Raw genomic sequence first — 23,763 nt, 5'->3', positions numbered from 1 at the left:
TATATATATACACTTTATGTTACTTATTACTAATTTATGATATATTATCGTGGTTTAATATAAATATCGAGTATGAAAAACTCATTTCTATTCGATTTGGCCACTACAGATTTCTATCACGGAGGTCCTTCTCCTTCCTCCTCCTTTTGGTTGGGTCCCTCGTAAAGCAGTCCTGTCTAAATTCCAAAAGATGAAATAAATAGAGGAAATTATGCCCAAAGACTTTAAAAATGAATGATCTTGATTTTTTAACCTTTGCTTGTTTCATGGACAGACTCTTAACGATAAAAGTATCACCCATAAAACAAGTTAGGGACAACATTTATTAAACTTGAAATGATATCTACGTGCAAACAGCTCAAAAAATCAAAATCACCCTAATAAGAGAGCATGTTTGGTAGGTATGGGCCCAATATGGGTTCTAAAGTGGACCCATGCCAACTTGGTTGAATTAGCTGGGTCGGCTAATGATTACTGGGCATATTTATACCTACAAATGTAAAAGTGATTGGGTGAGGCTCACCTTAGTTTTGGTATGAGATAAGGCTGTAGGGCTGTAAAGCTTACTCGTACAATTGATTTGCATCTTTACCTAGTTTTTGGTCACCGTTTAACTTATATATGTTTTGGGAAAAAAATTGCAAGCGTATCCACTTTTTGGGTAACTTCAGACATATGGATCTGAAGTAGTAAAAATTTATGTCTGAAGTTTAAACTTCAGAATATTTTGTCTGAAGTGTAGCCTTATCAAAGCAAAACTTCAGATGTTTTTCGCTGAAGTTTGGCCTGACTTACAAAGGTAATAACGCAAATTTCAGTTCATAGTGCAGTGGCAAACTTCAGTTCATTAAAACTACAACATGTTTTAGCTGAAGTTTTTGTTTTGTAATTGTTGAACTGAACTTCAGCATTCTAGGAGCTGAAGTTTGCTTTGTATTTGCTGAACTTCAGCATTCTATGAGATGAAGTTTTTGTTTATATTTGTTGAACTTTAGCATTCTTAGGAGCTCTTACAATAAAGCTATACATCTATAAGAATATCAATAGTTTGGTTCAATATGCAAAAAAAAAAAAGGCAGATTATAAAAATTCCCTGTTCATTTTATTTATTTTCAATGATTTTAATATGATTCTGAAAAGAAATGGTCATTATCTGAAGAAATACTGGCAGAGGAGAGATTTAATAAAAAGAAAAAAATAGAAGCAGAATATTACCTCATCAAAATTTCTTCTAAATGGGAGAAAGCTAAAATGGTTAGCTTTCAGTTGTTGAACATTGACAATATTGTAATTACTGGACATAGCATCACCCACAACAGCAGAAAGTTCATCCCTATGACTATGAGAATTAGGATTAATATTTATTTATTTCCTTAGAAGAAGAAAGAAGAAGGAGGAGGATGAGAAAGAGGCCTGAAGTTATTTAAAAAGTGGGTACAAGTTAAAACTTTTAAAAAAATGGGGGCGACCAAATAGGACGCCCCGTGCGATTTTTACATTTTTATGTGGCTTCTAGTTTTACATCATGGATTGAATTTGTATCCATTTTAAATAAATTAATTAATATTCAATTTTTAGATAACTTATGTTTCGAGTTTCTCCTCCTCCTCCTCTTCTTCTTATTTGTAAAATGGGCTTGTTAAATTTATTGTTATTTTAACAATTTGATGATTGAGATTTGTTCTTTATGATATTGAAAGTTATGTTTCAAATTTGAGCTCATTTGGAGTAGATTTGGACATTGAACCGTGTATTGAATTATTAAAATTCGAAGAACAAATTTATGTTTTAAAACTTAAGATTCGAAATCCGAAGTTGCATTCAATAGATTAAACTACTTAAGATTCAAATTTTTGAAGTTGCATTTAAAAGATAAAAGAACTTCAGATTTGATTTCTGAAGCTGCATTGAACTACTTCATATTCAAATTTCTGAAGTTGCATTTGAAAGATAGAAGAACTTCATATTTGTTTTCTAAAGTTGCATTGAAGAGATTAAATTATTTTAGATCCGAACAGGTACACTTTGTAAAATTTTGTCCAATGTAGATATAGCTTCAATGGTAACCCCAAAAGTGGATATGTATGAAAATATCTCCACTCTCATGTTCAAAGGGATTGTTTTGCACTGCATAGCCTCTTATGATGTCACCCTTTAAATTTGAATCCCGTTAATTAAATATGATAATTCAGACTTTAAAGATAGAATTAATTTTTATTTTCATAGACAAATTTAATCCATTGAACTAACGAGGAAAGAATCTAAGTAGTGGCCTAAAAAAAGACCATTTGTACAAAGTTCCCTCATTAAAGAGACCATGCACATTATTTCAATATTTATAACCAACTTTCCATTGACAATTTGAGTTGTGGATTCTGATTAACCAAAAAAAAAAAAAAAAAAAAAGGTTGTGTACTTGTTCTATAGGTACCTAGCTTATCGATGAACTAATCTCTTTATCTACTTATTTTACACAACAGTGGTGTTTTGTATTGAATGAAATAAATCAGTTGGTAACCTTGCCATTGTAAACAAACCTATGACAGTAGTATCACGGTCACGCTAGAACACATATTCTGTCATACCAGATAATTATAATTTTTTCATTCATTTCATTGCCATACAATATTTCTATTATATAGAAAAGGCAAGTTGGTCGACCAAGGGCAGAATTGTCATTATACTCTGCCATAAAAGTTCTTTTAACAATGCGTGTCTTCAAAACTCTTTCTTCGGTTCCAACAGAACTAAGGCGTATCAGTTCTCTTTTTTCGGACATTAAGGAATACTCTATGCTCCTGTAATTTCTCATCTGTCTGTTACGATTCAAGGTATGGTTCTCTTAAATTTTTCTCAAATCATCTTCTTTTTTCCAGTCTTGTTTTTTCCTTTATTTTAAGATCTCTTAACGATTTTCATTTTTATGGATTAATTTCTATGGTTGCTATTCTTTTATGGTGACAAAACAAACTACAAACACCTGTGTTAATCACTTAATGATGGAATACGTTTCGATTTAACTATTTGGACTTACAGTTGAAACCTATGAGCAACCTGTCTTCTTTATTTTCCCAAGCAGAGATTGGAACTTTTCATTGTACAATTTTGTGGCATATTATGGTTGGTAATTTTAAAGGATTATAGAAGAATGTGAATTTAAAATGGATGTTTATCTTTAGTTCAATTTAAATATGCCAAAGTTTAATTAATCCTCTGTTGCTTTAATGGAAAAACATTGTTATACTCTTTGATTTTTTTTTTACATGGATGGATGAGTTAATTACTTAAATTGTCATCTTAGTTATGGAAATATCGTTGTAAAAATAATCTACTTTTTATACTGTTCCTTGTTAGACAAAAAGGCATGTCAATAACATGGTCGTGAACTTGTGTCCTTATATATGTCAATAACTTACTGATAACGCAAACATGACAAGATGGTTGAAGAAGTTAAGAGGTACTGTACCAAAATTTCAAGATAAAAGATCTAGGAGAGTTGAAATGCTTCCTTGGGACTGAATTTTCTGGATCATAACAAGAAATCAAATGTATCAACACATGTATGCTCCATATCATTAATCTCAAAGTTGTGATTAGATTGATGAGGTTACAAATTGAATTTTTGGTATAAGAAAAACAAACAGGTAGTTATTTAGAGCTCAAGTTGAATTTAATTAGGTACTCTCTATTTTCTAACTAATTGCTATACTCCGTACGACACATTCGTCTCTTGCATTCTGTCCTATACAGAGTTGATATTCTATACCAGATCGAAGCTTAATTAGAAATTGAGCTTTTTTAGTTGTTAACTAGAAATTGAGCTCAAGTAATGGATATATAAGGAGCAAACAGTTCTCGACAAAGCAATGTTTCAGTTATATGCCTACTTGAAAGTAGTTTTAAATATGCAAACTTGTGCGAAGCATAGTCTTACATATCTTGCTGCAGCTCTTTAAGGAACGAAAGATGATTCTTCAGATATTACCATGATATTGATCTTCCATTACTAGCCTAGCATCCTTTTGAATGATTAAGATTTCGTGATATTAACAACATAATTCTTTTTATCATTTAGATCTACTGATTAAGGATTATTATTTCCTGTATTTAGTAGACGAACACTAGATTAGTCTCACCAATTATTAATAGTTCCAGGAAGATCATCTTAGCTTTCCGTGGATGTATCTAACCAAAAAATGATGTTCCTTCTACTTTTGGTCCTTAACCATCCAAAGTTGTTAAGGTATTTTCAATTGAAACTTTCATTTTTGTATTTCTTCTTTCAAGATACTAAAGACTTCCCTTTTTTAAGTTTCTTCTTAAAAATATTGCGTTCAGATTCATGGGAGCCAGAAGGAAACACGAAGGGTAAAACTTTATATTTAAAACAAGATTCTCAAAAAATACTAGATCCAAAGAGATGTGTATATGTTTTCTCTACTAGAAGATCTGAAAAATATTACAACGACTCAATTTTTTCTTTGTCGAGTCTTCCTAATATTATCATTTGAGAGCGACTTTTCTACATGATTGCAGTTACTTGCATTTTGATCTTCACATTCAATATGTCTGAGAATTTGAAATTTGTGGAGATAGAGACGCTTTCTAAATGGTTCAAACAAGTCCCACCTCGAGAGACACTCTGAAACAGTCATATATGAAACACTACTTGCAAGAAATGATAAACATGGACATGAAAATGCAATTTTTGCTCTATGATGCTGACCTAAAGTATAGTTATATCTTATTTATGAGTACTTTCACAATGAAAATGTTACATTACTTGATATGTTTTAAAAACTGAATAGGTGATCCTTGCATGCATAAAGTATGACTTTTCTTGGTTGTATGTCGTCAAAATAAGAGTTTAGCAGTCATGAGTCTCTTTGATTATGTTATTGGCTAATGTAGTATATGGATATATGTACATGGTGACTGAACATATTGATTCTTTTGATAAATTGTTGAGTTAATGATTAGATTTTTGAAGCTCAAATCAGAATTCACGACTTTATTGACTTACCAATTAGAATGTCTTCAACTTAGATCCAATGGACTTGTAAATTTTGCTGTATGTTGCAAGATCTGTCATAAAAACTTGAAGAGGTGTCTTCCACTTATGTAATTTTGTATCTTCTATCTATTTATTTGGTTATTAATCTGTTTCAGCGGAATCTGATTTATTTTATATATTTTGAAATAGATCAGTAGCACAAATGAGCCTCTAATTTGCATTTCCACATTCTCAGAAGGACTTTCTTTCAATACGTGCACCTAATCCTTTTTGCGGGAATTGTAAGCTACTTTCTGATGAAGGCTTAAAGGATTTTGCTTCTCTGTGTTGAAAATTTTTAAGATTTTTATGTTAATGCGATGTTGATATGCAAGACTTTGTATGAACATGTTACAACCCATATCCACATGTGTTAGTTCATGCCATATATTAGTTAACATAAATCTAAGAAGGAATTATCTTTGAGATGATAAGAAGTCAATCCTATTGGTCTTAAGTGATACAAGAGTGTATAAGGGTGATTAACAAGTATTAGAAGTTAAATGAATCAAGGATGTTGTAACTCATATTTTCAGGTAAATCTAGCGGTGCTTAATACACTCAAGAGGTCATGTATTAAGGTATTTTAATCATATAATATCCGTATCATAAGTCTTGAAGTCAAACGAGTTATGAAACAAAAGTCGACAAAAGTTGTCGCAACTTAGGTTCATAATTTTACTTAAACATTAGGTCAAATGTTTCTAAGATTTTCTCCTAATTTACAAAAAATTACGGGGTGATCTATCCACCAAATTAAATATCAATGAGTCTAGTTTCTAACGCATTTAACCGTTCATCGATACGATCTCGGAGTAGAGAGATATTCGCGTTTTCGCGAGACTGCACCAAGCACCTCTCTATAGGGCCCACTAAGGCGGTTTAAGATATTTGGACCCATATAGGATGCCTCCAACCCGTTTTAAGTCATTTCTTTTCACTATTTTCAGACCTTAGAACCCTAGGAATATCCTCTCAAGGTTCTCTCAAGATTCAAGACCCAAAAAAAGGGCAAACAACACAAATCAAGTGTCGGGAATTCCGTGGCGCTAGTAAGTCTCTTGTTCTTCTTGTTGTTGCTCATTTTTGTGTCGTTCCAGCTCGTGTGGGAGGTTGTTTTAAAGGGTTTATGTTCTGTAAATACTCCCTCATGTTCTTAATATCAATCCTAGGTGATTTCAAGCCTTCTAAAGTGATTCTAGTGCCGAAAAACACTAATTGATCGCTAGTTTCGCTTTTTTGTTGTTGTGGCAGCATTGGAGGGATATTTCATGGAAATTTAAGGTCAAATTGGAGTTGTTCTTTCTGTATAAAGGTAAGGAACCTCTTACTCTATATGTATTTAAGATTATCCAAGTTGCGGCTAAGCCATTGAAGCTAGAACTTGTGAAATATATATCGAAAGGCTTGGTAGTAATGTTATTGTTTTGTGGACTGTTTTGCGTTGCTGTTGGGCTGCGTATTTTACTACTGTTTTGTGGAGTTTTGGAGGAGGAAGGGTGTGGAGAAACACCATATATATGTAGGGTTATGGGCTGATAGTTATTCGTAATATTTCTGGGTTGTTTGACACGACTACGGTGGTCGTCGTATGTATGAAGTGATTAGGCTGTGCGTGGACTATTTTGGGAAGCTCAATATGTTTATTATTGATGTTGTTTGGGCTGTTTAGTGATTGTTTTGAATGGGGTGAAGTCATATATATAGGGGAGGTGCTGTCCGTTTCATCGTAAAATAGGTTGTGGTTGATACATAATAGTTATGACGCTTAAATGATAACGATAGTATCGTTTCTCTTATTGTAGACTAAGGAGTTGTGACAATTGCATAGCTTGAGATTTGGGCAATATATACAAGGTATGTGAGGCTATACCTTTCCTTCTTTTGCACAACTCTGATTGTACATAATGCAATGAACGAGCTTCCAAAGATACTCTACTCTTAGAAGCTAGCAGTACTTACATTGTTTTCCCTCTTATGGAACAATTGATGTTAATGTTGCTTCTCTTATTCTTATGTTATCAATGTTGTTGGTACTTCCTGATTCTTATAAGGTTCATAGTGAAGAGTTAGTCCTAATAACGTGTACAGAGGATACCGACCTTACGTCACTCCGAAAGGTTTAGAACGTGATTCTATGAGTCGAGCATGCATTATATATATGTATCTATTTTACTCTACCGAGCCGCGGTATAGTCTGCCGGGTATGGCACCTATTGTGCAACCACTGATCAGTTGGATTTTACCGAGCTCCACATGGCCGGGTACGATTCTACCGAGCCTTAGGATGGCCGGGTACGTTTTTTACCGAGCCTATTATGGCCGAGTATGATATGATGATGATGATGCCCACAGAGGCGAATATTTTAAAAGTTTATGTATTTATACATATGTATCATGCATTTCATGTCAGTAGCCCTCAGAGGTACTCAGATGTTACATGTTGTATATTCTCTATCCCTGCTTACATTACTGATCGTATTTATGGTTCCCTGCCTTACATACTTAGTACTTTATTCGTACTGACGTCTTTTTATTTGTGGACGCTGCATGTCGTGTTGCAGGTCCTGATAGACAGGCAGGTGCAGCTCCCCCACCACAGTAGGCTGTCCAGTTCAGCGGTGATTGGCGAGATCCCTTCTCCGGGCTTGCCTTGGTCTTGGTATGCATTTTTGTTATAGACATTATGGGTATGTTGGGGCCCTGTTCCGGCTATGTTGCAGCACTTATGTTCCTTTAGAGGCTCATAGACAGGTGTCGACTCATGTATAGTTTGGTATGCCTTATCGGCTAGTTTTTGTTGTATCGTCTTTCATGGTAGCGTGGTAGCTCGTACCTTATATATAGTTTCTTGATTGTCTGGTCATCCCATATTATATATATTCATGCCATCAGTTTTTATTGTTGGTTGTCCATGATCCATGTCTACCATTTATATTGATCTCGTCATCCGTAAAAGATAATAAAGAAGGTTAGATAAAATGTACGTTGGTGCTCGGCAAGTATGATCGGGTGCTAGTCATGGCCCTCCAGTTTGGGTCGTGACAGAACATACTGTGATCGGTACAAAATACTAAAGGAGATTGGCTTTTAAGGAAAGTATTTCGACTTGAACGATAACTGTTTCGAAGGACGAATTCCTCCCACGTTTGGCAGTTTTTCAAACATTGTGGAAATGTTAAGTGCACTTTGAGTTGTCATTATCAGTATGTGGGTTCATCCAGAGCTAAATATGATTTGTCATCGTTCACTTTAATTCAGATTGATTTCCTAAGTTCAAGTATATGTGATGTAGCTTGAATGGTTCTTTCTATATTGATAAATAATTTGCTTTATTGTGCATCTTCCCTAAGTATCAAACTTCTTCGGTTTTTGCATATCAATGTTTGAGACGTTTGATTAACATTGGAATTTTTAAGTTTTTGTGTCTTCACGTTTGAGAGTTTGAGTTTACATAACCGAGTAAACAAAGAATATTTGCAACATTTGAATTCATTTTACCGTCCAAGTTCTCAGGATCATGCTTAATTGTTATCTCTTAGTTACGGTTTTATGTTGGTTGAAATTAAGCAGTGACCAATCGTATTAGAATATGCATCTGCAGAATTATCACTATTATGAATGATATGTGTTGGTCCAGACTGAAATCAATTCAAGGATTGAAAATAAAAAATAAATTGTCAGATGCCCGAAAATGTGAAATGTCGGGCCTGTGCTTTGCACGGGCTAAATCTATATAGTATTATAAGAAAGGAAATGGGGGTAGAAAGAGAATTCGATTTTTCCATGTGTTAATCTAAGATGCTACCATTGAAATGGAGATTAAAGGAGAAGGAAACCCTAGTCTTAGAGAGAACGAGAGAGAAGACTGAGACTTGAGCTAAATAAAATGAAAGTCTCATTGATTGGAAAATTACAGAGTAGTCCCCTCTAGTTATTTACAAATGTGTATAATTAAGACCGGACAAGGACTGGGTCCCTAAATGAAAGTAAAGCCCAAACACTAGTGGGCCCAATACGAAATGATCAGTCTGGATCTATTTTGGTTGGGCTTGGTACTTGGACTCCATCACCCCCTCAAGTAGGAGGGTGGGAACATACACAGCTTGGACAATAGCTAGTGATGAGTTGTGGAGATATGGTGAAGAGAGATTAAACCAGTGGAAAGGACATCACGAACATAATGACAATCAACCTCTATATGCTTGGTACGCTCGTAAAACACATGATTCTTAGCAATGTGAAGGGTAGCCTGACTATCACAATACACTGGGATAAGAGAATTGATCACCAAACCCATGTCACATAATAAACGAATCAGCTATGTCACCTTAGCAACCTTCCAGAGGGCTCGATATTCTGCTTCAGCAGAAGATAAAGAAACAGTCTGTTGTTTCTTAGATTTCCAAGAAATAGTAGAACCCCTAAGAACAATGTAGTAACCAGTCACAGACTTCCTAGAAAGTGGGCAAGCAACCCAATCTGAATCTGAGTAGGCCTATAAGGAGAAATCAGCTGTGTTGTTGAGCAGAATACCCTGAGAAGGAGCATTGAGAAGATACCTAAGGACATGTATATCAACCAACATGTGAGTCACCTTAGGAGAAACTAAGAACTGACTTAGATGTTGTACTGAGAAGGAGATATCCGGCCTGGTATGTTGGAGAAAATTCAACTTGCCAATGGGTCTCCTATACAATGATGGATTAGGAAGAGGATCTCCAACTTCAGAGGTGAGCTTGGCATGAGGATCAAGTGGAGTAAGAACAAGTTTCACATCAAGACAGTGAAATTCTTGGAGGAAATCCCTGGTATACTTGTACTAATTGACAACATAGCCTTGAGGGACCTTGGTGACTTTAAGGCCAAGAAGTAGTGGACAGAACCAAGATCCTTTATCTTAAAATGCTGATCTAGAAATGATTTCAGGGCATCCATTTCATCATAATCATTGCCAGCCAAGAGAATATAATTCATATAGATTGCCAAAAGAATGATGGAGGAAGCAGAAACCATGGAGAACAGGGAGGAGTCATTCTTGCTAGGAGAATACCCTCTGGAAATAAGAGAAGCAAACAGCTTGGCAAACCATTGTTTGGATGCTTTTTTGAGGCCATATAGTGATTTTCTTAATCTACAAGCCAAAGGAGGATCAGAAGGTATGGTATTGATAGTGAGGCCCAAGGGGATCTTCATGTAAACTTCTTCATGAAGGTCACCATGCAAAAATGTATTGTTGACATCTAATTGATGAACAACCCAATTGTGTTTGACAACAAGAGTGAGGAGGCATTTGATGGTGGTAATTTTGACTACAGGACTGAATGTTTCAGTGTAGTCAATGCCTTCTTATTGAGAATCTCCTCTAATGACCAATCTAGCTTTGTATCTTTCAATGGATCCATCACTTTTCTGTTTGACCTTATACACCCATTTGTAAGGAATGACCTTCTTGCCAGGTGGGAGAGGTACAATATTCCAAGTGTGATTGGCATCAAAGGCTTGGAATTCCTTTAGCATAGTTTCTTGCCAGACGAGGTGAAGTGCAGTTTGTTGAAAATACTGAGGTTCATGAAAAGGAGAAACAGGTGTGGACAATTTGGAAAGAGCAACATAGCTGGCAGAAATGCATATGTAATCTTTAAGATAGATGGGAGGATTGCTGGTTCTAGTGGAATGTCTAAGAGGTGCAGAAGTTGAAGAAGGTGCAGAAATAGAAGGAATAAGGGATACCTCAGTAGGAGGAGAAAACACAGTAGAAGAAAAGAGTGAAGAAGTTGGAGTAAGTGAAGAAGAATGATTAGTAAAAATAGGAGGTGAGGGATCACCAAAGAAAGTAGGAGTTGGTGTGGATACTGAGTAAGATGGAGGAACAACAGAAGGAGTAGAAGAGTGATAGGGAAAGATGTGATCATGAAAGATAACATCCTTGGAAAAAGTGATGGAATTATTGTCTAAGTTTAAGAGTTTGTAACCCTTTTGCCTAATGGATATCCTAGAAATACACATGGAGAAGCTCTAGGTTGAAATTTATCTCTCTTTATCTTTGGTAGGGTGGCATAACATAAACATCCAAAGGTCCTCAAATGATTATAAATGGGTGGATGACCATGAAAATTCTCATAGGGAGAGATATTCTGAATAATAGGGGAAGAAAACCTATTAATAAGATATGTGGCTGTTAAGACACAATCACTCCAGTACTTGACAAGAAGTTTGGACTGGAAAAGTAATGCTCGAGAAGTTTCTAAGAGATGTTTGTGTTTACTTTCAACCACCCCATTCTGCTGGGGAGTGTGAGGTATAGTAGTTTGATGTATGATACCAGACTCAGCAAAAAAAGAAGTAGCATGAGAACTTGATCCAAGTTCAAAAGCATTGTCTGATCTAAGTGTTTGAACAAATGTGTGAAATGAATTTTGACCATAAGAGTAAATGCTTTAATGATGTTGAATGCATTGCTTTTACAGGAAAGCAAATGAGTCCAGGTGACTCTAGAATAGTCATCCACAATAGTTAAAAAATATTTGAATCCATGATATGTTCTAGTATGATAGGGGCCCCACAAATCAACATGAACAAGTTGAAAATGGTGAGTAGATTTGATTGAACTATCTAGGAAGGGGAGTCTTTGCTATCTAGCTAAAGAACATACATAACATATAAAAAATTGCTTAGAAGACAGTTTATCAGACAAACAAGAAATAGATTTCATCTTAGAAAAAGGCATATGTCCTAATCTTTGATGCAAAAAAAAAATCAGCTTTATTACCTGAAGTAACATGATTACATGAGGTAGTGCAAGCACTGAATCACACCTAGGCAAAGAAGGAATGGCTGAAATGGTATTTACAGATGTATCAAGTTTAGAAGAAAATTGAATGACATACAACCTATTTGGTGCTCTACCAATTTTCAATGGCCTCTTCAGAGAAACGCCCTATATGAGACAAGAAAATTTGGTAAGGAGGCTGTATAACTGAATTGAGAAAATAATTGAGGAAGAGAGATGAGATTGAACTGAAAAGAAGGAACTAGAAGAACATCATACAAAGTAAAATCAGCACAAAGATTTAGAGAACCAGTGCATGTTACTTTTACTTTATAACCATTTGGGAGTGTTACCAAGAAAGGGAAGGGTAAAAGTTGAATGTTGTGTAAGAAGTGTTTGTGAGGTGTCATATGATTTGTTGCACCTGAATCTAGAATTCAAGTGTTCAATTTTAAATCTGAAACACAACACAAGGCAAGAGAATAAACAGCAAGGCTGCAGAATACACCTGCAAAGGCACCCATGACAGCATTGCTAGTGGGAGCTTCCTGGTTTGGTGAGGTTATGTGAGATTGTTGAAAGAGGTTGATCAAGTGTTGGTATTGCTCCTTGGTGAAATTATGAGCAGAAGCAGGTGTTATACCTTCAGAGGAGGATGATGAATCTGCTCTAAGTTCATCAACTTGAACACAGGCTACCGACCTTTTCCCTTTAGTGAATTATAAGTCCATTGGGAAGCCATGAAGTCTGTAACACTTGTCAACTGAATGTCCATGCTTATTACAATATTTGCAAATACTTGTCACCCTCTTGTTGTCAAAATTGACCTTCTGAGTGTAGACTTAATAGTGTTATTGTGCTGAGAAAGAACTGGTGGAGTAGGAGAGGTCTTGACAGAAAAAGCGGCAGACTCCGAGAGGAAGTTTGCTCCTGATGACTGAAGTTCTCTTTGATTTTCATCATTAAGGAGCATATAATAAGTCTTTCCTAGAGTAGGGACATGAGACATTATTAAGATATTGCTTCTGACATTGGAGTACATGTCATTGAGCCTAGTTAGGAAATGGATCAGTTTCTGCCCTTCACTACATTATGGCTCAGCCCCACATATGCAAGATGGACCAAAAGAGGCAGTTTTTAACTCATCCCACAGCTTCCTAAGCTTGGTGTAGTAACTAGCAATATCAGAAGATCCTTGAGAGACAGCAACAATCTCTCTTTGAATCTGATAGTACCTACTAGCATTAGACTGCCCATACATTTCCTCTATGTCTCTCCAAATCTCTCTTGCAGTGTCACAATGTAAGACACTATCAGCAATATCTTTAGACAAAGAATTACTTAACCATGCAAACACCATGTTGTTGCATCTCACCCACTGGTCATATAGAGGGGAATCATGTGATGACTGGGAGATTCTTCCATCGATCAACCCGGTCTTGTTCTTTGCAGAAAGTGCAATAAGAACATTTTTCTTCCAAGACACATAACCAGTTCCATTGAAGGTTACTGGTACAAGTAGACTTCCTGGATTATTAGATGGATGGACATATAAAAGATGTGAAGAGTCTATTGAGTGACTAATGGTGGAATCTACCGGAGAGGAGGTTGTTGCTGAGTCAATACTCATTTCTATGAACCAATCCTATAGTTCAACTAGCAGTCAAACGAATCTCACAAGAAATAACTGGAAGGATACGCATGCATCTAATTTCAACCTCAAATACGACTCGTAAATCAGCAAATAGTATCAGATACTCTCAAGCTAGGGCACATAACATAACATTGAAGAAAAAATCTTGAAGAAATGGAAGATATTACCAGCTTTATTTCAGTTAATCCAAGGAGAAGAGCCCGTGCATTATTTTTTCAAGAAAAAATTCCAGTTTTATCCAAAAATTGAAGTGCAAACAGTCCGTCGCCGACAAAATAAAACTCGACCAAAATGAAAAATTGAACCGTTGAATCGATAGAAGACATCGAGGCCTACGCGGATATATGCTCTGATATCATGTTAACCTAAGATGCTGCCATTGAAATGGAGATTAAAGGAGAAGGAAACCCTAGTCTTAGAGAGAACGAGAGAGAAGACTGAGACTTGAGCTAAATAAAATGAAAGTCTCATTGATTGGAAAAATTACAGAGTAGTCCTCTCTAATTATTTACAAATGTGTATAATTAAGACCGGACAAGGGCTGGGTCCCTAAATGAAAGTAAAGCCCAAACGCTAGTGGGCCCAATACGAAATGGTCAGCCTGGATCTGTTTTGGTTGGGCTTGGTACTTGGACTCCATCACCATGTGAACTATTAAGAGGGGTTAAAATCTTGAATGTTTATGCGATTAAGTGGCAATTATTAGGCTCGCAACAACTTGGAGGCATAACTTATTAACGCAAATTGAACGAACTTAATAGTACAATCAGCTTAAGTTGATTTATCATCTTATTTTAATGTTTGACATTCTTATTAATGTACAAATATAAAGATCAAATTTTAGGGTTGAACTTAAACTCTGTTCATATCAATTACGAATAATTTCAGAGATTTCCCTCCAGGTTTCGCCCTATCACACTGATCTCCCTTGTGGTTTACGATATTACATCTATTTTTTTATTTTGATTTTCTTGTAATCATTCTTTAAAGCTATTTAAAATAAATAAAAATAAAATATAATTTGATAGATTTGCCCTTTTTTAATATTAATTTCTTTCAATAAATTTCTTTAAAAGTAAAAAACGCATTTCCGAAAATTCTTATTCCTGTTCCTCTCCATTCGTAAGAAAATCAAAATACGGGAGGTAACCGTAATATCGTAAATTACATGGGAGGTCAATGTGATCGGGCGAAATTTAGAAGGAGGTTTCCGAAATTATCCGTACCGAGTAATATGACTTAATTAATTAAATTATACATGCAGTTTAAAAATTAAAGAGACACAAGTTAATCTTCTTTCAACCAATCAAATATTTTATAAGCAAATCATCAGGAAAAACGTTAAGACTTCATATTTCACATCTACAATTAAAACAATTCTCGACTTATTATTAGGAGATCGGAAGTTTACCTAAATATCAGTGTTGATTAAATTGACCAAAAAAGGGTCATATAATAAAATGGGACACAATTAAAAACATTATATTATGACCTATTTCTATGTCAATTTGCGACAGAAACCACGGTTCCCGCTTCGCATCTTGAATTGCTACACTTGTTCGACCAACAATTTAGCCACTCTAACGCTCATTTCAGAATGTCTTTCTCAATGCTCAAATCAGTACTGGTGAAAAATTAAATATAAATATTTTAAAAATATGTTTGATGGGTTCAACGAATTACCAAGTCGCCTACTTCGTAATAAAATTGGAAAAAGTTGAAGCTGGGCATAATTTAACGTTAAAGCCGATATCTATAATAACCATATTAACACCATCATCCTTCGAGGTTTGGTGGCTTCAATACCTAATACTCTTGTTTTTGGCTTCAAGACCTAATACTCAAGTGTATTGCAATAATATAACTTTGTAATACACTAGTCCATGTCAGCGCGGAATTCAAAAGAAGTTAATATCTATATATGTTAGACAGAGCTGATTATGTTACGTGTATTTTCTCTTGACATCTTCAATAGAAACTACGGCGGATTTATAAGGATAATTCATATTTTAATTATTGCTATTTCGACTGTTATGCTTTTGATGTGCAATTCCATTTTGAATAATAAAAACATGTAGTAGTATTCTTTTTAAAAAAAAAAGAGGATAAAAAAGAAAGAAGGAAAAAAAACAATTATACGTTGAGATATAAGAAATGCAGCACAATCTTATCCATGAGGTATTGTCTGCAGTGGCGGGAAAAAAGTGCTAAGTGGGAATTAATCCCTGTTTTTTTGATTAAATAATTAAGTATTAAATCAAGTGCATTATTCAACCTTTATGGAGCATGGTGCCAATACATAATACTAGAACAATTCTAGAAAATATGTACATAAAAAACCTAGTTTAGTGAATAGATCATGGATTCACGTGCTCGTAATATGGGTTATAGATCCGGCCCTGATTGTCTGTGTTTAATATAATGCATGTTTGTGTTGACAGTGAATATACGAATGATTTAACTAATTATATACATCAATAGCGTATAGGAATTTTATAGTATCACTATAGCAAGTTATTTATTGTATAAGATCGATGGTATATAAAAATTAAACACTGCCACTTTACAAAGAAAAACTAGTAATAAGTTAAACTGAATGTGTTAAACAAAGCACTGTTATGATCACACCAAGTTGTAAAGATAGCCAACAAACATTAGTTTTTTGAATTTTGAACTGGTCCCCTGTTTTTGCCCTCTGGCTACTTTTTCAACCAATAAAAAATCTAAATCTTCACCACCTTCTGATCTACTTCCTTCCCTCAGCTTCTTCATATAAAGAAAATTCTTAAAATTCACCAAACATAAGAGCTTTGTCCGTGGAGTTAAGTGCCTTATATCATCTTGATCAAATTTGAGTTGTAAAAATAAAACCCGACAAGAAACAATGAGAAAAGGGTCAAGAAAAATGTGGTGGGTGGTGCCATGTACAAGCAGATCAAAGAGCTTCAAGACTGAACCAATAGTGGACATTGAAGAGATATTGAAAATGAAACTCGAAACCATTAAAGAAGAGCCAGAAATCTATGAAGAAAATGGCAAGTTGACGAAGCCGCATCGGAGCAATAGTATGAGCAAGATAATAGTGAAGAAGATTCAGTTCAAAGTCAAGATAGGTCGCATTTTTTCGCCTCAATTTAGCCTTAAGGAATCGTATGTTTTGTTCATGACTGGTTTGGCTGCCAAAGGTGCGTTAAATGGTCTTCCTAGATATTAAGTTCGTACTAAGAAGAGCATCATATATATATATATATATATATATATATATATATATATATATATATATATATATATTTTGCTACATATATTTTGGTGGTTCAAGTATCTTCCTAAGTGGATGAATAGTTTAACATAATCTCTCTGGTTCTTTCGTTTTTTAATTAGTATCTGTAAATCTTGGTTACCGCGCGCTGTCATTAACATTGTGATCACTTACTTTTGCCGATTTTTAATTTAGCCTTCCCCAAGCCCCTCAATTTTGTTACATTTGTTGTCAAGTCCCTATAAGATTAATCAAGATTAGTTCTTCTTTGTTCTGCTAAAGATGCGTAGTGCGCAGTCGCACACCCAAATTACACCAGGAACCATTGGAAAGGCCTGCTAACTTTTATTTTTGTACAAGGATTCCCATCTGGCCATTACAGTATATATTTGCAAGTACTCAAATCAGTATATGCAAATACTAGTACTTTGGATGAAGTATTTTAATTTTCACTTATAAATATTCACTGTAAATTTGATTAAAAGAGAAGTTTAGTTTCAAACACAGTTTCAACTTTCAAAAAGTGTTATCAAATTTCAACTATAATTTTTCTTTTTTCAATATCAACTCAAATGTTTTCCAAACGCATTTGTGTGCTTGAATCTAAAATAAATACTTTGTTTATAGAATTTTAATTTAAGCTTCTTAAATTTCCTATCTCTCAATAAGGTTTTTGATAACAATAACTAAGGTATCGTATTGAAATAAATGGCTAATATTTTTTGAATATTGAAGCATGTATATAAATGGACTAATTAAACTTATGCTTCTATGATCAAGTCGGTCCTCCCATTGAATTGGGGGCAAATGCCTACAAAAAGAATCACTTAAATTTAAGAAAAAGGTCACACAAAAAGATCACGCCTACAAACGTCTTTTTCTTATGAAACTCAATACTGATGTTCATGCATTGGAACTGCGTTTGAAGAGGTAGGAGTAATAAGAGATCATCTCGGTAAACTCATCATGGCTTTCACATTGCCAATTGGGACATGGAACTAACAATTGGGCTAAAGTCTATTCATTCTTGTTTGGCGTAAAATGGTTCATTTAGAAGGGTATACTCTAGTCCTTGGTGAGACTGACTCATTACTACTACAGAGTTGCATCTCAGGAGCATCGACTACACCATGGAGATTGGAAGGGATTAAAGAGTTAAAGGATTTGGTGATAGGCATAGAGTGCTAACTAGACATTGTTACAAGGAAGCCGACAGACAAACTAGCTTCCCTAAGCTACAATACTGATATTGTTCAAATATATACTCATTTCAGTTCAATTCTGAGACAAGTTAGAGGTTTATTAAATACAGACATATGGCAACTACCATCTTTTCGAGTCAAGAAGAGAAAACTCGGGATGCACGTTTATGAGCCACCGTGAAGTACCAAAATTTTTATTTCATTTTCTTTTCATGTACTGCCTCATAGTTCAATAGTTTGTGTCTCTAAGTTACCATTTAGGGGTGGAAAAATGGATAAAAGAAAATAAGTAACCGCCCATATTATTCGTTAAAATGTGAGTTGGATAATGAACATTTTAATAAACAGATCAAATATGGATATTACCCATATTTTAAATGGGTAACCACCGGTTATCCGTCGGTAATAAAATCTTCCAAATTAGTGTGCCTAAGCATGTGATGGTGCCTTAAAGGAACAAATGTTTGCACATGGCAGAAAATTCATATTAGAGTTGAGGCGAACGTGAAGCCATGAATGGATAATACGATTAACCGTTTTATCCGTCGGTTAACCCATTTTTTATCCGTACTAAATATGGTTCTGGTCGGATATTTTACCCGTTTTTACATTACCCATTTTCGATCCGAACCATATCCGACTCGACACGCCAGTTTGCCACTACTATTACCATCTTTGAAGAAGGGTAGGTGTATACGGTCAAAATTATATGCCTCCGATTTATAGGCCCGAGGGTCCGTCATAGGCCCGAGTTCGGGTGAGGTCGAGTTCAAGACCAGTGGACCAAAATCAAGCTCAAAGACCGGAGATAGGAGTATAAGGAATACCAGGCCCGAGTATACTCGGCCCCAAAATAGTATCGTTAGGAATTTGTAACAAAATGAGCTAAATTTCTTCCACGTCCCCATAATCGTGACACAAATCCCAGAATAAGATTGTATGATCCCATACTAGGGTTAGACAACTGTATCAGGAATATTTCCTATAGTAAATAAAAATATTTCTTATTTAGGGTTCCCCTATTATATAAAGGGGACCCTAATCATTTGTAAGATGATCTCATTACTGAGCAAAGAATATACTCCCTATCTTTTCGCCTATTGTTAATCAACATTGTCCTTTAGCTCTATTATTTTTACTTTACTTTTCTTACTTTATTACTCTTAGCCTGTCTCGAGGTCATCACTGTCAAGTAATATTGGTTTGATTCACTTGTCTCTTTCATTCCTGATTTATATTTCTTGATTATTAATTGGTATTGAACTAAATCACATATCTTTAAAACCACAAATCAAATTTAATTGTTATTTATATTTTCGAGGTAAACAGTTTGGCGCCCACCGTGGGGTTAAAGATAATAGTGATTATTTCTTTACTGATTCTCGTTACACATGTTGTTTTTACACTTTTTCTTGTCAAAATTTTTTGATTCTCAGGCTAAGACATGTCTAGCTCACAAAACGCACCAATTCATGACAATGAAGGTCTTGGAAAAAACTGCAACACAGGGGTCGGTATACCACCAATAAACGTAGGGGAAGTGCCAAATGTGGAACCCGTTGATGTTAGTTCGCACATCGCTTTGAATGTAGATCTAGGCGCTGACCCCAAAGGAAATATGAACAGAGAAGCCCGATCCGTTGGCCAAAGAACACAAGGAATGGGAGATGGGAGAGTCAGCCTATAAGTGATATTCGAGATGCTGCAAGCTCATAAAATCACCATCGCTTAACGTCAGAGTCAGAATAAAACTCCAAATATAGCCGAACCAGTAAACAGTCAACGTACTGAACCAACGCTAGAAAGGCTCGATAAAAGTGGCTCGGGGACTGACCCCACGATTTTTTGGATACTCGAAGAGCTAACCAAGAGGATTGAGTCCGGGGAAAAGAAAATTGAATACGATGATAAAAAGATGAGACCTATAACTCCCGTGTAGATCAGATACCGGGGGCACCTCCAGTTTTGAAATGTTTAGACGCTAAAAAATTCATACAAAAACTATTCCCTCAGAGTACGGCTCTGATGCCCATTCCCAAAAAATTTTGCATGCCCAATATACCCAAATATAATGGAACAACCGACCCAACGAGCATATCACTTCATACACTTGCAGAATCAAAGGAAATGATTTGAATGACGATGAGATCGAATCAGGTTTGTTAAAAAAGTTTGGAGAAACGTTGTCGAAAGGAGCTATGATTTGGTATCACAACTTAGCTCCTAACTCTATTGACTCGTTTGCTATACTAGCAGATGCCTTGGTGAAAGCACACACTAGGTCCATAAAGGTGGCCACGAGAAAATCGGATGTCTTCAAAATAAAACAAAGGAACCACGAGATGTTAAGGGAGTTCGTGTCCAGGTTTCAGATGGAAAGAATGGAATTACCACCAGTCTCCGAGGACTGGGCAGTACAAGCTTTCATGTAGGGATTGAATGAAAAGATCTCGATCACATCTCGGCAATTAAAATAGAACTTGATCGAATATCTAACTGTGACATGGTCAGATCTGCACAATCGTTACCAGTCAAAAATCAGGGTCGAGGATGATCAGTTGGGAGCCCCCTCAGGTTCAGTTCATCCTAAAAGATTTGCATCCAAGCCTCCAAGGGACACAGATGGGGAATCAAGATTCAACAAAGAATGGTATCAACCGTATGCCAATCGAAGGAACAACGGCTCGGGTCGGAACGCTCCCCGGAACGACCGAAGAAATGATCGAGGCCAAAGCTCTCGGGGACTCACAAGTAAGAGTGGGTTTGATAAGCATACCAACCCCTTCAAGGCTCCTCGATTATCAGAATATAACTTCAGCGTAGATGCGTCGGGGATTGTCTCAACTATTGGGAGAATCAAAGACACCAAGTGGCCTAAGCCTATACAGACCGATCCATCTCAAAGGAACCCGAACATAATGTGCAAGTATCATGACACACATGGTCATAAAATGGAAGATTACAGGAAGCTACGGGAAGAAGTGGCTCGGTTGTTCAACGAGGGCCACCTTCGAGAATTCCTAAGTGATCGAGCTAAGAATCACTTCAAGGAAAGAGATGTAAGGAGAAATGAGTCAGAAGAACCACAACATGTAATCCACATGATCATTGGAGGAGTCGATGTCCCTTAACAACCTGTGTTCAAAGGCACCAAGGTGTCGATCATGAGAGAAAAATGAACTCGGAGCTATGTGCCCGAGGACATCCTATCATTCTGCAACGAAGAAGCAAAAGGCGTATCTCAGCCCCACAGCGATGCCTTGGTAATCTCTATCCTTTTGAATAAAATTCAAGTTAAACGTGTTTTAGTAGATCCAGGTAGCTCATCGAATATAATCAGATCGATGGTCGTTGAGAAACTCGACCTACAAGATCAGATTGTACCTGCATCTCGGGTCCTCAATGCCTTCAACATGGCAAGCGAAACAACAAAAGGAGAGATTATCTTGTCAGTAAACGTTGTCGGGATCATACAAGACACCAAGTTCCATGTTATCGAAGGTGACATGAGGTACAACGCACTCCTCGGGAGACCATGGATACACAACATGAGGGCAATGCCTTCAACTCTTCACCATATGATGAAGTTCCCGACAGAGGAAGGAGTGAAAACAGTATACAGAGAGCAACATGCTACGAAAGAGATGTTTGCAATTAAGGAAGTAGCACCGATACCAAAACCCTTAACCTTGGAGAAATCGAGCACCAAAGGTAAGCAGGCGACCAAATAGAAATCACTGCCCCAACCTCGATGAAGTCGGAGCAATAGATATGATAAGGATTCCACCGGAAATTACCACACATCGACTAAGCATCCCAGGTTCAAACCGATGGAGCAAAAAGGAGGCCTTAATCCGAGAGGACCACTTAGTTCACTTGCAGGAAACATTTGCAATTTTGAGGAAATACAACATGAAGCTTAACCTGGAGAAATATGCCTTCAGAGTTAGGCATGAAGGCCACCCCGTGTTCTCTAGTATATGGCTCCGAGGTCCTCATCCACCTTGAGGTCGGAGAACCCAGCACCAGGTTTCGACATGTATCAGAGGAATCAAATCATGAGGCCATGAATGTTAGTTCGAGGTATTATATGAAAAGCGAGAGGCAAAACTTGTTCGAATGGCCGCACAGAAGCAAAGGATCGAAAGATGCTACAATAGAAGGACCAACCTTTGACACTTTTGAATCGGGGACTTAGTTCTATGAAAGGTCACCCTCAATACTCGAGATCCTAATGGAGGGAAACTAGGCCCGAATAGGGAAGGATCGTACTAAGTCCTCGGAGTTATCGATAAAGGATCTTACAAACTTAACACGATGGAAGGTGAACAACTGCCAAATAATTGGAACATATCATTGATCAAATGATACTACTGCTAAGGTATGACTTTAACCTTTTGTGCATTTGAGTTTAAAACTAACTTGTTACAGATTTTCGTTCGAAGTTATCGAAGGCACATGATCTCGAAGACACCCTTTTTACACGAAGGCCTTCGGTTTTAAAGCATGTGTTGCACTCTTTTTCCCTTAGATCGGATTTTGTCCCAAATGGGTTTTACCGGCAAGGTTTTTAACAAGGCTACAATTACGTGCTACCTAAGGAGAAATTAATAGTATCCAAGGCTTCTTTTCAATCAATTTCGAACAGCGGCGGGAATCGCCCTCGGAGGTTATATTTTCAAGAAAAATACTTCACGCCTAAGTGGGCCTCAATAGGAAAACTTTGTAATGGACCAAACGGTCAGATGAACCGTGTCCATATAGAATAGTCGAGCCCCAACAACAAAACATGTACACATATATCAAATCACTTGAATTAGCATTATATTTATGTCAAAAACACTTTGTGTCTCAAAAAAGTCTACTACTATAAGAGCTCTACACTTATAATTCTACTGGAAACGGCTCAAGAGCCAAAGCATAAAAGCACCCCTGAATACTCGGGGACTGCCATCGACAGTCAACACATCCGAGTCACCAAAAAACTCGAATTCATAAGATCTCAAAGAGGCATCCCCTCGAAACAAAGGCCAAGGCCAATATACTTGGGGACTAACTTATCAAACAAGTTCGAAAAGTTATGGGGAAACAAGTCCAAGTGGCATACCCGAAGGTTACGACCATATTAAAGACTACAGTCATATAAAAAGTCTACAACCTAAACAATGTGGCTTGGAGACATCCGACTTCCGCCATAAATCAAAGGCCTTCAAACACTTTATAAAAACCGGTTAAATCCGGCTACCCTCGACAAAAGCAAAATATAATGGGCTTCAATAAATTCAGCCATCGAATAATTTAAAGGCTTCGATAACATTAGCCCTCGATAAAACCTTAAGAGGTATTCGATTATCAGTACACAAACAAGGTCTCGATACGTCAAACCTTCAAAAAACCCAATGGATACAAAAAATACATGCTAAGGCATAACTAAATTTTTACCAAGTCTTCTAGCCGAAATGAGGGAAATATTATATAGCCATTCTAGAGGCTGAACTGGCCCAATTTAAAGAGCCTAAGGGCCAACTTAAAGAGCCTAAGGGCCGATATATAAGAGTCCAAGGGCTAACTTCGAAAGGCTTAAGGGCCAAAAACTTATAGTTCAAGACTCCGTTCTCACTCGACCTGGACTCAAAAGTCACGATATCCCGAGCTCACATCGGATCAATTTAAACTTACCTCGATGATTATTATATCTATCGATAAAGATCTAAGGGTTTATTATATCCCGAGTCCAAACCAATTCTCGAACGAATCAATCAAGTTATACAACGAAGTATTCCATAAACAAAGACAATATAAAATCCAGCACAAGTCAAAGAT

The 23,763-nt window shown here is 36.3% G+C and overlaps 2 protein-coding genes and 1 long non-coding RNA gene across 3 annotated transcripts; 1 reads left to right on the top strand and 2 right to left on the bottom strand.

Moving 5' to 3' along the window:
• Positions 1-2,698: 2,698 nt before the first annotated feature.
• LOC138886489 (uncharacterized) lies at positions 2,699-7,995 on the top strand. Its single transcript, XR_011405257.1, has 4 exons — positions 2,699-2,831; positions 6,308-6,368; positions 6,859-6,910; positions 7,618-7,995. It is a non-coding gene; the product is annotated as an uncharacterized lncRNA (long non-coding RNA).
• Positions 7,996-9,374: 1,379 nt separating this feature from the next.
• LOC138874504 (uncharacterized mitochondrial protein AtMg00810-like) lies at positions 9,375-10,030 on the bottom strand. The gene is made up of 3 exons (XM_070153010.1): positions 9,903-10,030; positions 9,651-9,861; positions 9,375-9,551 (listed from the first exon to the last, which is right to left on the bottom strand). Exons 1-3 carry the CDS (start codon positions 10,028-10,030, stop codon positions 9,375-9,377), a joined length of 516 nt encoding a protein of 171 aa, XP_070009111.1.
• A 2,885-nt stretch (positions 10,031-12,915) lies between these two features.
• Positions 12,916-13,455, bottom strand: LOC104242731 (uncharacterized). Its single transcript, XM_009797814.1, has one exon. It carries the CDS (start codon positions 13,453-13,455, stop codon positions 12,916-12,918), a length of 540 nt encoding a protein of 179 aa, XP_009796116.1.
• Positions 13,456-23,763: the final 10,308 nt, after the last annotated feature.

This window comes from Nicotiana sylvestris, chromosome 1 (assembly GCF_000393655.2).
Source record: "Nicotiana sylvestris chromosome 1, ASM39365v2, whole genome shotgun sequence".
Taxonomy (NCBI): domain Eukaryota; kingdom Viridiplantae; phylum Streptophyta; class Magnoliopsida; order Solanales; family Solanaceae; genus Nicotiana; species Nicotiana sylvestris.
The sequence above is the reverse complement of the archived record's forward strand: the minus strand, read 5'-3'. Positions and strand labels throughout refer to the sequence as shown.

Coding starts and splice junctions, on each gene's coding strand:
- LOC138874504 (XM_070153010.1), bottom strand. CDS start 10,030: ATGAATTATATTCTCTTGGCTGGCAATGATTATGATGAAATGGATGCC. Junction 9,862..9,902: donor TTGGCCTTAAAGTCACCAAG/GTCCCTCAAGGC, acceptor CAAGTATACCAG/GGATTTCCTCCAAGAATTTC. Junction 9,552..9,650: donor AGTTCTTAGTTTCTCCTAAG/GTGACTCACATG, acceptor TTCTCCTTATAG/GCCTACTCAGATTCAGATTG.
- LOC104242731 (XM_009797814.1), bottom strand. CDS start 13,455: ATGAGTATTGACTCAGCAACAACCTCCTCTCCGGTAGATTCCACCATT.